The sequence below is a fragment of the Bombus flavifrons genome, chromosome 11 (genome assembly GCF_040668555.2).
Source record: "Bombus flavifrons isolate JBK064 chromosome 11, iyBomFlav1_principal, whole genome shotgun sequence".
NCBI lineage: Eukaryota > Metazoa > Arthropoda > Insecta > Hymenoptera > Apidae > Bombus > Bombus flavifrons.
The window spans coordinates 5,063,849-5,082,745 of NC_138452.1; the positions used below are offsets into that span (position 1 = coordinate 5,063,849).

An 18,897-nucleotide genomic window follows, 5' to 3' on the forward strand; every position below is an offset into this window, starting at 1 on the left:
GTTAGAAATTATATAGAATGGTTATACTTCGCTACGATACAATAGAAATCCATTTATTCGAATGTGAATTCTTATTGTATGGACGAAAAATCATAATGAAGAAACTCTGTATGATATGAATCGTTTGTCAATAAATTCATGAAACTAAGATCTGCTTACTTAAAAGGCGGCCGGCCTTGTTGCCTGCTGATCTGCTCGAAACAGGCAGTGAGGTAATTGACCCACAGACTCGAAATTTCGCTGTCCTTGCTCGACACGAACAGTACATCATCTTCGGGATGTGAATCGATCTTCGACAGCCCGGTCGCTGAACGAGATCCTGCAAGAATTTATTTTAATTCCTCAAACTTTGTCGTACGTTCGCCTATTCATTTTAATATTGTAAAGACAAAACAGGTTACTAATTTATAAAAACTAAATTCGAGTAGAGTAATTATACAGAAAAGAGAAAGAAAAAATGGTAAAATAACAGCGTAAAATAAATCGATAACTCCTGCTATTTACACCTGGTCTTAATCAACGATCAGGTTAATTTGTACAAGCCATTAGCGGGAAGGCACACCTTGCTTTAGTTTTCTCCCCCGGCGGAGTCGCGTTCAATTTCGCTTAATGCGGCTCGCGACACGCGACGTTAATGAAATAATACCCTTCTAATGCGTTTGTTCCGCATTATTCGAGAAAACGACATCACGGAGATGTCTGATTAACGCGGGCGAACGCCGTCACGCGAAAATCTTGATGAATCATCAGTGATGATCATCGTGATAAAATAATAATATACTTTACTCCGCTTAATTTCGTATGACTCGTTAATGATATGAGTAGAGATAGTATCTTTCAATTTTATTGAATCTTTTCCACGTCAGTGTTTGATTTGACAAGAACGTAAAAATTATTATTAATCTTGTGACCCACTCACAAGGTAAGCTGATTAATTTCGTTTTCCAAAAATTCGTGAATTACAAAGTATGTGATTGATACTTGAGTCGGTAACCTTGAAATATGTCGTGGAACAGTGAACGCGCGAAACTGAGGCTCATGGCTTATCTAAACGTTTCACAGCGGTCAGCAGAAAGAGCAGCTCGTGAGTTTATCGAGCGTACAATGGTATAATTAATGGGGTCGTCCATTTTCCATAACCACGATCGTTTCTTGTACAACGGGGCTTTTGTGCCGGTTGATATCGATATCTGACAGAAACCGACTGGAAATGCACCAGGGCTTATGATCCCTGCATCCCGAAATAACTAGAAAGAGTTCACTTTCGTTCTCTTTCTTCTTCTTCCTCTTTTTTTTCTTCTTTTCCATCAATTTCGATTATAACACCCTGTCTATTATCGATTGTCGTTCGACAGGTTTCATAAAATAATTGAACTAAGCTCATAAATGTTAAAAGATGGGACGTATAAGGTACATTTACTAACTAATGTAATTTAGTTAGTTTTTAAATAAAGTAAAAGTAATGTAAATAGTACATTAGTCTCCTAAATAAAACAAAAGTTTTTTTATGAATGTCAAAATTTCGAGAAAAATGGAAGAAGTTTCATTTCATTTGTGAGTGAAGAATTTTGATGACTTAAAAACATATTTATTCAAGTCTTTACATAAATTAGGCATAAAGAATAATACAACTTTCTCCTTCTCTATTTTCCTTTCAATAGAAAAATTATTTCCCTTTTGCTTCTGTATAGAAAAATAGTAAAACTTTATTCGTGTCTACTGTGCAGTCTGAAGAAAGAAAAAAGAAAAAGATTTGGACCTATAACAATCAATTATTTTTTATAAATTTGGTATATCCTTTAAATTGAAGAAAAATAACGAAGTTAACAAAATAGTTTCGCTAATAGCCTTTAATTGTATAACTGTATTCAACAGTAAAGTTATCATAGTGCGAAACAAATAAATATAAGAGGAAAAACTGAGGAGAATTATTTTCAAAGCACATAGTTGTATAATGAGTAAGGATTTAAAGATGCATCGGAATCGAAACGATGATGGAGTTATGGGAGAATGGAAAGCTTCATAGCCTTGCTGGGGTACGAAGACTCTGAAAATAACCGGGCACGGGGTAAACTTTCATTTTCTCCCCTATTCCTCTGTACGCGCACAGTTTTCCGTGAAAACCGCGGACAAATAAACGCACTGTTAAGAATAGAAGAACACCATAGCCGGTGCAAAGGGTTCGTTTCCGTGTTCGTAACACGTGGTTTCCATCCTGAACACATAATGTGATGCGAACGTCAACCTTTTCATCGAGTCGAACTGGCCTAAACTTCGCACTCCCGTTAAAAGAGAAAAGGCTTAGATAAAAATAATATTCCTAACTTCTTGTCTCTATCTTCTCATGTTCTTGAGAATTCTTTTCAGTTATCATAGATGGATTATTCATATTACTGTTAACATTTATTATTATTTCATTAATACTCGATTATTATTGTTAATTTTTTAAATGAACATATTAAAATAGCAGAAATTTCCTTCAATTACTAAACGAGTATTCTGCTTCGAATATGTTATATAATAATGGAAACGTAAAAGAAAAAATATATTTTCGTGGCAATAATATTCCTTTTCAATTATAAACGTATTAGAGGGGATTGATGATTGAAAGATCTTCCTTCCCGTACTTGGCTTCTCTAGTCGCCATGTTGGCGGTTCTTGCGTTTGCTACGTGACGCGCGTGGCTTCCGTTTTCGGCGTATCCGGTCTTCCACCGAATTAATAGTCGCAAACGATTAAAGTCGCAAGCCGTTATGTGCGCTCTTCGTAACACGATCCTGGCCTGCACGACAGGAAGCATTATAACGGATGTTTTCGAAAAATATAATTCCGCTATTGAACTCTCGAATCGACGTCGATCGGCTTTCTACTCCTTTTATTTTACTTCACGAATTAAAAAATTGTTGAATTCTGTTGAAATTCTTCTTTCTATGCACTTTCTACTCAATTACGTTGCTGTTTACTTTTACAGCTTTACAAATTCTTTATAAGGACGCGTAGGAAGTAGAACTTGATGAGATATCAATATCATAATTATTGCAACTGTGCAACGATATCGTGGTACTCGAGTGAATATCAGGCAGAAAGAAACTTCCCTTGCAGCACACCCTTTAATGCATTTCTTAATATACTTTCGTCCAAACAGACTGGCTATTCGCGTACCTCGAGATCTTTAATTTACCACATCTACCTATATTTAATATTTACTGCAGTCTCTACAACTACTCTCCGTTCCTGCTGAATCCTATTTCTCGGATTTAAGGCAAAAATATTCGATGTATCTCATACTCTTACTTTTTAATTTACTATCTATTATACAATGTGTGCAACAAATACGAACGAATTATTTGTCAAACATTGTGCGATAATGTTAATTTAGAACGTTTGAAGATATTATGTGAATTTTTTCAGATTTCTTCAAAAACTATTATATCCACTGAAGATACGAAAGATCCATGTTTATACTTCAAGTGTACGTAATTTTTCACGTAATAAGAGACAAACGGAAATATTTGAAGCTTCCACGAAAGAGTAAAAAGAAAGCATAATGTATAAATCATTTTGACAAAAACCAGGACTCTGAATTATCTCCTAAGTCACGAAACTTTTTGCTGCGAGATGCGAAATAGGAGAAATAAGTCGAAAGACACGGGCGTACATAAATTACGAGCAAAACGAGACACTTACGCGTGATGTTGGACAAATCCAAGAAAGTCGGCCGGTTTCGTCGCCGGGACCGTGGCGTTTCGCACGTGTTCGCCATATTTTTCTGCGGGACAAACTTCTCGGCCATTTCCTTCATTCGGTTTCTTTCTCGCGCGTGCCGTTTCACCCTCCAAATATTCACCAACACGAATTATTCGCGTATTTACCACCGATTCGTGTTTTCTTTCATCGTCGATGATGAAATGGAAAGGGAGAAAGAAATAAAATGAACTGTTCTCGAGAAGAATTTCACTCAAAGGACACGGAGGATCGGATTGAACGAACACCTTCGATTTATCGTCGACGACTGACCGGTTCGAAAGGATCGATTCGATACGTGGAATGACCATCGTCGAATTCGAATCGTTTCCCCCACCAATGATCGACGTTCGCGTCATTGTTTTCACGTACGGACTCAGAAATTAGACGATGCCTATAATTATGATGGACGAACGTGGAATATTAAGTATACGAGTGTCTTCGTTTGTTTTGGATCTGAACGGTTGCCAAGGGATGGAGACAAAGTTCTGTCACATCTGGGGATGTGGCTTTTTCTCTTTGCTCTCTTTTCTTTTCTCTTCTTTATTCGTATATAAATGTACTTCTTTTTTTTAGGAAGACTGTAAAAGAAAGAGGAATTCGAGAAGAATATTTGCGCTAATTTTATTACAAATATATCGGAAAACCGAGGCTGTATTCGCAAATTGGAAGTTGTTTCGAAATGTAATTCGGTGATTAGAATATTGAAAGAAAGAATTATCGTTCATCGAAAGATAAACGAAGCCTTTGACGCATCTAGCGTGTAACGATTTAAGAAATTCAAAAATGCATACATTCGTTTGAAAATCCTTTAATAGCTTACAAGAGCGAATTACAATTAAAATTGAAATATAAAATTTCGAATAATGTAACAGAATTAAACACTAAAATAATATATGTATATAAATATTAGTGGCAATAAAAGTATAAATATTAATATTACATAAATATTAATAGGATATTTGAAATGAAATTTATCGTTGATAGTTTAATCGAAAAATTCGTTGAAGCTCGTCACATAGCACGATAGATGGTAGGAATAAGCGATCGTGTAAAGAAGAAAAGGCTAGAACGTTGCAAAGATGGTGGCTGGCATTTGTATTCGGCGCGGCACACGGGTCCCTGCATACGATTAGCATATACTGCATATCCTGCGCATCGGGTGCATCAGGACGACAACACGCTTTCGAATGCACGAAATTGTCTCCGTCGGGGAATTCTCGAAGGACGCTTTATAAATAATTTCTACGAATTCTCAGATTTCATCCCCCGTTCGCTCGTCGTTTGTCCTTCGTCAACACACTTATCTACGTCCCTCATAACTAAAAACAATTCTGCGGTTTTCGCTGGATAAAACGAGGAATACGCGTGTCCTGTTTACGAGTGATTCCTTTTCAGAATTATATCTATATAGGGTGTTTCGAAACACGCGGACCTAATAATATGAGAGTAATTTTAGGACACAAAAGAGGAAGAAAATTATTTGATTCATCCCTTGAAAATGGAAATAAATTATTATTCACATAAATATTGTTTGATGTTATTAACTATATCAAACATGATCTCCTTTCTTAGCCGTTTTCGCCTCGTAGTAATTTTTAAATATTAAACTGAACTATTTTACTCAACTATTTAGAATTGTTGTTAGAGATCGTGAGTTGTATTTGAGTTACTTATTATTTGATTTTAGTTTTTCAATATACAAACTAACAGACTGACCGCAGAAAGACGATCAATCGATCGCCTCCATAGCTAAATTAAATATTTTGGATTTTTAATACAGTACTCAATTAAAGTTTACGGTCCGTCTGATGAAAACCGGTATATTTACATTTAATTCGTCGAGTAATGCTAGAAAGTATAATAGGCTTTATAAAATATATTTTCTACTGTAAAACGAAGATTAACCTAGACCTTTCTGAACACCCTATATACGTTCTTTCGATTAACGATGAGATCGATTAGCGATCGAGACAGTCTATACATTTTTTATTGGCGTCGCACTGGCGCGGCAATAGCGTCACAACGGTTCATTAGAATTTTTAATTCAGCTATTGTTGCGCATGATGATTTTGGACGCTTTTAAACGCACCCTTATAACGATATATGGAACACTGGAGCACATTTGTAAACAATACAATGGATCGGTTATGGTCGAGGAATTTTCCTTCAACAAAATTTCGTATTGTTAATATACCTCTATATATAATAATCTAAAATTATACAATTAATAATTAAATAGAGAGAAAATAATATTACCAAAGTACTCCATGCTTCGTTTCGCATAATGATTCTCTTCTTTGATCTTCATTTTCCCGATGTAATATCTCTTTCACAATTGTTAATCGTCGAGTCTATGAATTTTCAACACGAACACATCGTACCAATCATTTTACACCCCATATAAACACGTCGCCTTCGGATATGCACGAATTTTGTACGTCACCGTGAAGAGTTTGCTCGACACGTTCCATTCGATGCGGAATACCAATGATTTTTGGTACGGGGAAAAGTAATAAATTGAAGGAGAAAAAGGGAGAACGAAGATGTCGATGGAACGGACGAAAAATGGTAATAGAAGAAAAAACAACGTCCTGCTGCAGCGCGGCGCGCCTCGTCACTGAACATCATCTCTAGGGTTGATTCGGGAGATGCGTTCGGGGAACTTCGTGAATCGCGCGCATGCGTGACCAGCTGCGCCTAGATCTGCGCAGACGCCACGTTCAAATATTTTGGGAATCCACGTGGTTGCCTCGCGTGAGAATCGCGGCACGCGACGCGAAACTTTAACGTTCTCATCAATTTTAGAATTACAAAGCAGAAGTAATTTCAAACGTGTAATACAATTTACATTTTGCGCTAGAGTGAAATTAATTATTCCGTATTACGGAGTTAAACGAGTACGATACACGTCGTGATAAGAAACTAGAATAATGATCAGTTTCCTAACCTATCTTTTAACCATGTTCTTACACGAGATTACATATTTGGTATTAAGTATGATATTTTTGTTTGTTCTTCATTTTAAAAGCGATTATTATCGTGCAATTAAGTTAAAGTTACAAAGAACGAGTCGTTATATGAGTAGAAAGATCGGCGCTTCGTTTCGAAAATAAGATCTGATAACGATCGCGCTTTGTCTACTCGGGCTGGCTTAATTAGTCATTAATTGAGTTAATTAAGAAAGAACCGCGCGGGTATTCCAGGATCGCTTTACAAGACGATTCGTCTTCGAATGAAACTCGTGTACTCTTTAGCCTGCAATTGGTGCATTCTTTTCGCGGACTTCGCAATCTCTGGAGATAAGGAAAGACGCGCAAGCTCACACATCCTAAATAAATAGTCTGTGACTCTAAACAGGAACATGGTAATCGCGATGCAAACATCCTTCCCAATTATTGCTGAATTTTTTATACGTATTCATTTTGTATGATACGTTAAATGTAGAATTATGAAAATCGAGAAGATACTAGGAAAATTTTTTGATACAAAAGCAAGTAGAAATACTCGCCTACATATACAAATGATGGTCTTCTTGTCTAATTAATGTCCATTCATTAGTACCAATTTATTATATTTTTTATGAAGTATGTATATAGTTCTATTATCGTTAGTATAAATCGACTAGACTGAGTACAGTATTTTATAATAAGTACTTGTATTATACTACAAAGATTTTTACTTTTTGTTAGTATGATACAAAAAATACTAAATTCATGAAAACTCTTTTACCACTGAATCATACTACTTTTAACGATATCGCCCAAGTGCCCATTTTTTTCTTTTTCCTCTCCCTTTAATTTCCTTCTTTTTCCACAAATTAAGTTCTCCACGGAGCACTTGACACCGAGATACAAAGAGTGCTCACATGTGGAGAGTTGAACCACGCTTGCCGGCGATTTTCTCGACGAAAAAACTTAAACAGGACGTCCATTCACAGCGAAATCGAAATTCCAGCGAGTCGCGTTTAGGCGGCTCCCTTTTACACGCTCCTATTTCCGTTGCCGCTGCAAACCGTCTGCTAGGAGGTTGCACGACGTGCTACTACGTTTTTTCTTCGCGCAAAGGCGTTTCGTACGCGATGCTTGTTCTCCACTGACGCAATAGCCAACCGTCTTACGTATAATTTTAACGAGAATTGTTGAAATAGTTTAACTAGAAATTTTTTGCAAGAAAAAAAGATTAAAAAAAAAGCTAGAGAATTGGATTAAAAATCTTTGTATAAATTTGAAAATAAAGCTTACTCTATTTGGTAACATTATATGCATGTTAACAAAAAAAGACGAATGAAAATTTGTATAAAAGCTATGTATTTGAATTTTGTGCTATTTATTACGTAAAAACACTTTTAAAAAACTTTTTATGAGGAACTGTTCCAACATCTTTATGAAAATTTAGAAAGAGAATTTATTCTATTTGGAAATACAAGTTCCGACAAGGAGAAGTAGTAAAAGCGGATAGATTTGTTTCAAAGAAACATCTACAAAGGAAGATGCAATAAAATCATCATAAAGGCAAGGGTTTCGTTTTAGAAGGATTCCGGCAGGTTTTTAAAGGACACCAATTACAGTATATCGCTTCCGTTGGATAGCGTTTCCTCCCATAGAAAACGAGCGAAGAGGTCGTCTGATGTGTGCCCGTGGAATAACAAGGAACGGGAAAATAATTGCTTCCAGGTATTACTTGGCGGCGGAAACGACGAAGACTACCCCATTAAAACACGATTCATCTCTATCAACTACGCATGCATGGTTTTAAACATCAGAAAATAAAATCTAAATATCAAATGTATAACAAAACATAATATAAACATTTCACCAAACAAATTTTTTATTCAAGAAAAAGAAAATATTGATATCATCAAAGAAACAAAAATCCTATCGTCAAGAAGCAATTTCTACAAATGAATCTTTCTCAGAGATAGAAAGTTACTCCTTTTTCTATTCATGTAAGAAACTTCATTACATTCATTCAACGTAAGAAACAAGAACCCCCTCCCCCAAATATTTCTTCGACTACAAATTTTTAATCGAAGAAAAAAAGATACTCCAATTTCTCTAATCTAATCCATTTATCGTCAACTACTTAGTACAACAAGAAGTTAGTCCCTCGAGGGGAAAGGGAGAGAAAGAGAGAGAGAGAGAGTCTTTCTGAAAGTCGGTACGTCAGCTTTTTTTCCCTCGTTCAACGCAAGGAACATCTAGGACAAGTCTTTACTTGTTACCTTGAACTTAGATAAGCGCCCCTTGGGCTCGATTATAATTTGACGAGCGTTTAACGTGCGTTGAACAACGGCGGCTGTCCGACGAATATTTTATTTGACAGTCTAAACGCGATAGTAATTCGTTTACGGTCGATGCTCGACCCTCGCGTAACCCCCTAACTGAGAAATTGGGCCTCTCCAATTAAGGAAACGGTCGGGGAGAGAGAGAGTATGAGCGGCGTGCGGCCGCCGTCCGAGTGACCGAGCTGAGAATACGAGTCTTAAGGTCTCGGAGCACGGCGTCGCGGCGTCTTATTGCGCGTGTCGCGCATAACAAATTGTGTACCACGTTACTAGTATGTCAAGACTATGTTAGGCTTCAATGTTGAGGTACGCAGGATTAATGGTTTGGATTGAGATTGATAGCAAAGTTGGTGGAAAACATTCGATGTTTATGGGAAAGATAATTTGTTTGTTGAGCTGGTAACCGGGAATTTAATGTTACATCGGGTATTGTATTAAACGGGTGGTATTTTGAAGAAGCATAGAGAAGATTTTCGTCCCTTATTTCTGTTGGGTTGGAGAAATTTCGAGTGAAAGGAATAGAAAGAATGTAACGCGAAAGTAAGATAATGCAGCGAGAGAGTGAAAAAGCATGTAAGACTTGAAAAATTTCAGCATGTTTTGAAAACTGAATTACTTTCTATCGCAGTATTTTCTTTACACCCTTGCTTACTGTATGAAAAGAAGAAAATTCAAAACACCGACGATTCATTTTGGATTTTTATTTCAACCTAATTCAGCTCTTAATCTTTAGCTAACCGCCAATTAGCTAACGGGAACTCGTATTTTAGCGTGGTCATTATCGTCATTCAGAAACGCGCATTAAAAAACATGCAGTGCTCTACATCACCGGTCTCATGCAACAACACAACTATGGGATATCGCGATGGATATGAAATTAGCGACTTCTCCTCTCTTTCTTTCTCCCACTTTTCCTCGATAATTAATCGCTTACCGCAAACGGTTCATTAATCGTTCGTTTCGCGTAACGCAGCGAGACGAGACGGGCGCGAAACGTTGTGGAACGTGAAAATTTATCTGCCATTATATACTTCTAGGCGAGAATTTCCACGAAATCAGGCAAACTGGCGACGCTTTATCAGTCTCTGTCTCGGACGAATTCGTAAACATCATCGTTCTTCTCTTCGTTTCGCGCAATTGAATTGTTATTAGAGAAAACTGTACAAGTTACAAGTTACCAATACTAATACATTTATTTTAAGGATTATTTAAGGATTTATTCGACGAAATGTTTTAGAATTATAAAGAAGAAATCTCATGATTTATAACTTGCAGCTTATCGATTTACTGATATTACTATGTAGTTGCTAAATTATTGTCCAAGTCCTGCTGGACCTGCAACGTCGAGTATTGCAATGATTATTTAATTAAAAAGACAAAGATTATTTATAGAGAAAAATATTATTTCATTAAGAAATGAGAATTGTTTGCACTCGTGTGTTCACATATTATATTTTATATTCCAAACTATTGTATATCCCTTTCCGCAAATTATTTCGCATAATTGAATGACATATATTTATATGTCACGAATAATTAAGTAACACGTGTTTACGTGTTATGACCATTTTGATGTATATCTCAAATCCACGCGTTTGTCTGGCACAAATGACTAATTACAAATATGGGTTACAGACGATGCAATATCAGTCACATCGAAATCCATGTCTTTCTATAGGCGTTTCCATAGAATTGTAATAGACACAAAAGATACATGAATAATCATTGAATGCATTGGACTTTGACAAAGTTCCAGATAAGGAGAAATCTCAATTGTTTTATAGTAGACTCCTAAATCATAATTCATAACAATATCGTAAAGCAAATATAGCTATATAACGAAAAAGTAAACATAGTATTTAAAAACTAACGATTTAATATCACTACACCAACTACTCTCATTTTTTCAAGAAATCCTTCAAAAATCTCAATCCGATCATTCATGATCAGAACATATTCGACGAAACAAACAGCTCGAAATTTCTATATAGAAAGATAAATCAGAAGAAATTGTGCAAAATTTGTTGGCAGAAATCCTCTAGATGATAATTGAATTTTATTACCTGGTCTGAATTAAAAGAAAAGATCAGACTATTACGTACACAAAGAGAGCCGCGTGGTGCTGAATGCCACTCGACGTCTTGTAATTAGTCATATTTAGCAGCGTCGAGAGATATAAATCGCGAATTCGTGGAACCAGCGAACGAAGGCCTGACAAGAAAAAGGGTTTCTGGCGGCGCGAACGAACGAATTGCAGTACACAGCTACGACAACGCGTCTGCCGACGCGTTTCCTATGACATTCTTTGTGGTGATGTCGTTGCGTCGCAGAGTTGAGCAAAATTGTGCTTGGATAACTGGTAACGAATAAAAACAAGGAATAAAATTTGTTTCGCCAATAATGACAGAATATTTAATCGAACAAGAATTTTTTAGAAAGAAGAAGAAGAAGAATCAAGAAGAATCTTTAAGAATTTTTTTTCGATAAAAAATTTATCTATTTTGAGTCAGGGATAGAGAAAAAGTACTGTACGTGAAATATATCTTCAAGCGCAAATTGTTGTAATATTGTCTCTCACGACTAACTTTTTCTTCGGCAGGAATGAAACGATGCGTTTTATTCTTTCTACTTCTTTCTTCCTCACTGTCCCAGTAAAAAGCTCGTTCTTCTTTTAAATATCTCCTTAGAAGCGATATTACGAATTTCCAAGATTTTAATGACACGATTCCTCCAAAGAAACGAGAGGAAATTGAAGACGAACGAGACAGCGGTGTTAGCAGTGACTGTAAATTAGGATTATCTGGTTGGCACTGATTGAACCAAAAAATCACCGTGGCCCTTATTCGTTAGAACTATCTCGTATACAGGATGCCGGGAGTTCTCACAGATATAATTTATCTATGTTACTCATAAATTTTCACGGAGATAATAAAGAAACCAATCCTTCACCGAAATTTCTCCTCTCGATATTTTGACCCTTGCACGTGGCACCATCGAATGATATAACTCGCGTATACTCACGAGATCGAAAAACACCCTGTGGTGCATCAAAATACGGGAGTAATATTATAGGTAATAATTCGTGTAAGTTCCGTAAATTTCAAGTAATCGCAAATATTTCTTACAAAAATTCCCTAAGGTACATCGAAGATAATTTTTCCCTGTTATAAAAGAAAATAGATGGATAGTAAATTATGTGCAAAAAGAAGAATTATTTCGATTTATACGATAATTCAAAATAAGAAGTAACTATATTTTGTTTATGTATCGTTGCTTGATATTTGTAAAAAATGTTAGAAATATTAGAAACATTGAAAAGTCTTATTTAATTTAAGCTTAAATGGAAGTGTAATATATTAGAGGGAATTTATTAAAAGATGGGAGTATGTGCGTCATTTTACTATAAATTGTATTTATGAAGATCTGCTTGATATAGATATATTTTCCTGTACAAGAGTTTGATCGTTTTATATTTTCTTCAATAAGTCCTCTTATTCTCGAAAATAGGAAGTTATGACGGAAAGATTAATTTAACGTAAAAATGCGGAAGGAATATTTACATCCACGGGTAGAAAGTGGCTCCTTTTACTGGACAGTTTCGAGCACAAGAGTATCGAGTTACAAGCTTGGAATCGCTCCTGAAAATAGGCAAGCCGTAGGACATCGTTGTAGAAACACTTTACTTCCTATAGGGGTTTCTCTCTAGACATTTTATTTTTTTTACATTTTTTATTATCTAAAATAAATTTTGTAGATTTATCTACTTAAAAATAATAGCAAGATCCATCATTGTATAGGAAGTTTCAGTAAAAAACAATTTCATGTCTCAAAAATTAAATACATAATTCTAATAAAACAGAAGTAGGATGTGTGTTAGAGATATTTCCTCTCTAAAAAAAAAAGTTTTATAATTATATAAAATTTATTTCCGTCTCGACTGGTAGATCTAGAGCGACAAAAATAATTAATATTCTGTGATTGACTTAATTGACAGCAATCAATCAATAATTATCTGGTCGTTCCAGACGACACCCTATTGTTCTTATTTCAATTTTTTTATCACCAGGCATCGATTTGAACTCAATTTCCTTTCTATACAGAGCAGTAAAAAAACTGTAAAATATTAAATATAAAATAGCTATCTTGTGAAAGATTTAACAACAAAATAATCGAGCAATAAACGCAAAGAATTGGATATAAAAGGAAATAATAACGAAGCATAAAACGTTAATGTAATGTGTAATAATAACTTCATAATTACTAATACATATGAGCAATTATTAAGTAATTTGAGATGGATCGAACGAGAAGCTATAATTATTTAATGAAACAGGCTTCTTTATCATCATCCGTGATTTATTATTCTACAACTCAAACAAACTTTTCTACGTGGGGAAACACTAGCGGAAAATTGTGGCATAAATTTATGAGGCTTATGGAGTCAAAGAGGTGTGTCTGGTTACTCTTGAACTTTTAAGATAGACGCTTAACGAACTCGAAACTTTCCGAGTCATGATCTTCGTAGGCGGTCGACTCTTTACGGAAACAAAGGAGCGACCGGGATCATTCGATTATGTCAATTCGTTAAACATGCAAATTTTACACCAGCTTACGCTCTGTCGAGTTAAATTCGGTCAAGCTCTTCTGAACTTTACTTGAATGTTGATTTCGTCCTTCCTTTTACGCAGAAGAAGTTATTTCACATCCTGGTGATCCGGTAATTTTAGTGAAAAGAAAAAAGTATCTATAAGAGAGAGAAACCCATATTTTGGAAGAACACATTTTTATTTTATCGCTTTTTTCGTAGTTGGAATATCTTGTGTTTTAATTTGGAGCACTAAAAATGTGTAAAGAACAAGGAATTTTGTTTTTAATTGTGAGAAACTTTTATAAATTATTGATGATAGAAACGATTTATAGAGAAAGAAATCATAAAAATAATTATTAAAATTTAGGAGCAGTTTTACTGGAATAAGTATATTTATCGAGCATACAAGAATTGGCGAATTATTATGAAAAGTAAACGAAAGTTGATTCATTGAAATAAGAAAAGATAATGATATAAAATTAATAAATTTACAGAAGAAAAATTTCATGGATAGTAATATCGGTTTTTCGGTTTTTACGAGACACAACTGAGGAGAGCGTAGGTGTATGCAAGGAGAAGAGATATATCAGGAGATACGAGAACGTCCCTCAAAATAAATAGCCTTTTCCTATCGTGGCAGACCTATATCTTTTTCTGTGCCTGAAAGAGCAAACAAGATGGTACGGATTTACCGTATCTAAAGGTGAGATCTTCCTACACTTTCACAGAATCGCTACAGGGGCGAAGGTAACTAGGAAGCCTAATAAATTCATTGGAAATTCACTGAATCACCGGATACTAATTTCAATCCCAAATTTGAGCCCTTGGAAACTCGATAAAAAGCTTTTGACTGAGAAGTGTATTGTTGAAAATGTAAAGTATCTAGATCAAACGATAAGTCGTTATTATGCACAAGAAATTATTAACGTCGATAACTTGTATTTCGTGGCGAGTAAAATTCCACCACTGAGATAAAAACACGAGTGGTAGCCTGCAGTAGGATTAAAGCGAGGGTAATTTCAATATTTCCACATAAATATCAGCAAAATTGCTAGGAATATTATTAAAGCATTGCAAAAATTAAAACTCAAACAGCTTCTCGTCTTGAAACATTCGACAATCAACACCAGCGAATCTTGCAGTGAAATTGAAGCGAGATTTATTGCAATATTTCTACATAAATATCAATAAAAGTACAGAAATATTATCAAAGGATTGCAAGGATTAATACTGGAGGAACTCCTCGTGCTCAAACATTCGACAATTAACGCCAGTGACTGTCGCAGTAAAATTGAAGGGAGATCATTAAGCTTGGGAAATATAATTTTATGAAACTTCAAAGCACAGTTTCCCAGGGACGAGATAGGGGACGTAAATGGCTGAGGGACGTCGAATTCGCGTAAAATTCACGGTACCGTTCCCCGGACGCTTTTTCACGGATGACGTAAAAATAGAGAAGAGCCGCTACGCTATGGGGGAATGGGTGCTGAATGTCGACGCACCATGGAAAATGCATATGAACACAAAAATAAGCGGCTGCCGGCCAGATAAAAATAATAAAGGGGCGGCTGTAAAAACAGAAATAGGCACGACTATACGTCGGTGCACAAGGGACGACTGGTCCCTGCAGCCAGCGACATTTCACGCGGTATTTACCGGCGATTGTCGCTAAATCGCTCTGCACCGCCACGGAAACAAGCTTCGCCGGCTTCCGTTGCATAATTTATTCGCGTCGATTCGTAGACATTTCTCGAGTAAACGCTTCCGTTCATGTGCCGGTAAGAGTTACGTTACAAAATAATTTTACTGCGTTCCTTACTCAAATATGTACCAAACACGATATTTAAAATTTGCATTTATATTAGAGTCGAAATTATTTAAAAATTGTTAAATACTCCATCTATGTTATTTCTCAGATAAAAGTAACTAAAATAATTGAGATGGTTGTTTCGAATTAACAAATTTCATCTATGTTTCAAATAAAATTTGTCCATACCTTGTTTGTCAAGAACGTTATCTCTCGCGGAGAAATTTATTTCTTACTTCGGCTCTTTATTTATTAAATTCTTATTTATTTATTAATTTCCGTAACCTGTAATTTACACAACTTTTGCGCATTATTTCACTGCTTGGCCACCGTGATGGATGAAAGAATCTCGTTTGTCAACAAATGTTTCGACAAATCAATCATCGACGCGATCCCTTTTGATAACTGAGCATTGTTTGAAACATTATGCAAATGATTTACGCACTGCCGCACGGACGTGACATTCGTACGAGAGTTATCGACAGAGCAGCAACAGTGGACTTCCGGTTCACCGAATAAATCGCAGTTGCCGGACATAGCGTATTGACCAATCAGAGTTCGTTTAGGTACTTGATGATCATTCCGGCTCCGATCACGAAGCCCTTTCCAGGGCGCGAATCAAAATCGGGTCTCGAAATCGTTTCTTTCCCCTAGCAGTCTCCATCGTGGTCCCTCCTTCTTCTTCTCCTTCTTTTTTTCACTTGGTCGCAATTAACCCTCGTTTAAAAGGTTTGTGCGCCTCTATTAGGCCACAATAGGGATTTTATAATTCGATCTGCGACTGCTGACGAAAATAATTACTGCTACGTGGGCAAAGACGATGAGACGCGTTTCAGAGGGACATTAAACCTTACAACTTTATTTTATCCATTTTCGCTCTTAGCAGAGGGCTGGAACGAGCTTTAACGCGCAGCTACTGCATTAAAAGTTAAATTAAGAAAAGATTCTTTTTCATTTTCACGCGATTACTCCTCGTAATTGTGACTCTTTCGAGGATGAAGATTTCTGTTGAAGAAAGAGGAGGATGTTCTTGAAGGGATCTTGCACCAATTGTTCGGATGAAAGGGATGAATGAATCGGAGATTTTTCGTATATTCTGGATTAGGTACTGGCCGTTCATGGTTGTTCAATAAGAATTCTACTTTGCTGGGATAATTTCGTTCGTGTAATATATCCGAAGAACCTATGAAACGAAACTCAAAGAGAAGAAGCTCGTAGCAGTGGAAAATATGTAGATTTTGAAAGGATTTTATTTCGAAAACAAACATTCCGCTGAATCCAAAATTTCCTACTAGCAAAAAAAAAAAAAAAAGATATCCCATTACCAGCTTATAAATTCTACGATTTAGCGCCAATTTAAAATACATATATCCTTGAAAAATGTTAGAAACACATGATTCATCCGATACATGGCGTCGATCACTCAATAAGAGGATCCATGTTGTTTGTTTTCGGATGTTTGGCTAGTCTTTGGTCTATACATCAATAAATTTCCTTGTAGAGAAACAAATCAGATCGAAATAATTCGTGGAAACGGGTCAAGCCACGGAGTACGAGAGCAATTTGCAATTTTGCTTCGCTGAATCCAGTGGTTGGCTCGTTAACCGGTCAAATTAGCGCGATTAATGATGTCGAAGGACGACCGAGGGATAATTAAGAATAATTACGCCCCAAGGGAAGAGCTCTCTCTCTCTCTATTTCATTTCCTTCTTTTCCAGGATCGGATGGTGCAAAAAGACGGAAGATGGCTTCCGTCCTGGCGAACGGAACCTTTAATTTTTAGCTTCCCAGGTATACCTGGAGTTAACGATCAAATAGTAATTACTTTCAATTAATTAATATGCTCAGTGGCCGGTGTTTTACCATGGTAGATATGGTGGATTTCTATTCGTCCTTGGTGACGTGTATAGTGAAGTAAAATATATGTCCGTGTTTTGTGTTAACTGAAGCATGGAAAATTAAGTAACGCAGGGAAGCATTTAAGCATATCTCAGTCGAATATCCTTGAACTTTTTACCGTTCTAACATTTCATATTTCCACTTTATTACATAGCTAATTTGTCGTAATTTTGTAATTTTTCACATTCCCAATTTTTTTCTACGTTCAATTTCTTACATATTTTATACTCTTATTATACTACGCTTTATATTCCTAATTTATTTTTAACTTTTTTTACGTTTCTAATTTTTTATATACGCAACTTCTATCGAACTATTTTCAATGTTCTATACTTGTGTATAATTATTGTAAAATTGTTTTATTTACAACATTCCGGATATACCTTCTAAAGTATTGATTTATATTTAGAAATAATGAAAAGCTGTTTCTTACTTAAAAAGGTAAGAAAAGAAAAGAGATTGGTAGGTAGATCACGTTTTTAATTTCGAACAATAACAACGTGTAACACGTGAACGGAGGACGTTAAATGAAAATCGAAGAGGGCAATCGAGAGGGAAGGAAATCGAGTCGTCGCGTTCCGGAAACGAAGTTCGAGCAAAGGTGGGACCGGAAATCGTGCTCGACCGACACCAGGAAGTATAACCGGTAAATATATACGCGGATGGAAAGAGGCATGTGCCGGTGGAATGCTTAATTTCACGGTTATTGACCGGCATCTTGCAGACAGATCTATCGCGACCTGCTCTATTGTCTGCTTAACATGCCATCGGACGAGCTTCGTTACGCGAAACAGAATCATTAATTATTATTCTGCATCTCTGCGTCGAGGGAACAATTAACTGCATATTTCCTGGTGTATACAACTGATATCGAACAACGCGGACGAGTTCTAAAAAATATTTCACACGATAGCAATATTTTACTCTCGACTGTTATGGAAATCGTTTTCGATATGATAGGTGTGTTTTTATTTTCGTACACGGAATATCGATTTGTTAAAATCGAACAGCATGTAGAAAAGATATATATTTTACTATATGAAATATATGCTTTTTTGGCATTCGGAATATCGAACTATTAAAATTGAAGACCATTGGAGGATATCTCGCGTGTTAATTGAAATAGGCGTATCTGGTCGAAAGGTAGATTTGAAAAAAATTACTTTCAGTATTTAACAATCAGACATCGATATCATACACGCCCGAGATATAAATTTCTTATTTAATAAACATATAAATGAATTACTTTTGTGCTAGCAATGACTCGATTTAAGCGAAAGTTACAGATACGGTAGTTAAGTTACAGTTACAGATATTTGAGTTGACACGGCAGAAACACGATAAATATTATATTTTTAATGATCTTCTGACTGAAATTTAACGAAAAGATGAATTTAAATTAAATTCGTAACGTTAGAGTGAACAATTTTGAGGTATTGAAGCTTCCCACACTTTAAGAGTATTACAATTGTCAGCTCTACCAATGATTAGATAAAGTGAATGTTAGATAAATAAACGTGTAAAGATGTTTTCAAGATTAGATATTAAAATAGTATACAATTTCTTGTCGAA

General features: G+C 35.8%; 1 protein-coding gene across 4 annotated transcripts in view; it reads right to left on the reverse strand.

Moving 5' to 3' along the window:
- Positions 1 to 18,897, reverse strand: part of stumps (DBB domain-containing protein stumps) — a 47,410-nt gene that overhangs the window by 7,050 nt on the left and 21,463 nt on the right. For all 4 annotated transcript variants that reach the window (XM_069123697.1, XM_069123695.1, XM_069123696.1 and 1 more), the window contains one exon: positions 160 to 319. In XM_069123697.1, the coding sequence (XP_068979798.1) occupies positions 160 to 319 (160 nt within the window). The remainder of the gene's footprint in view (positions 1 to 159; positions 320 to 18,897) is intronic.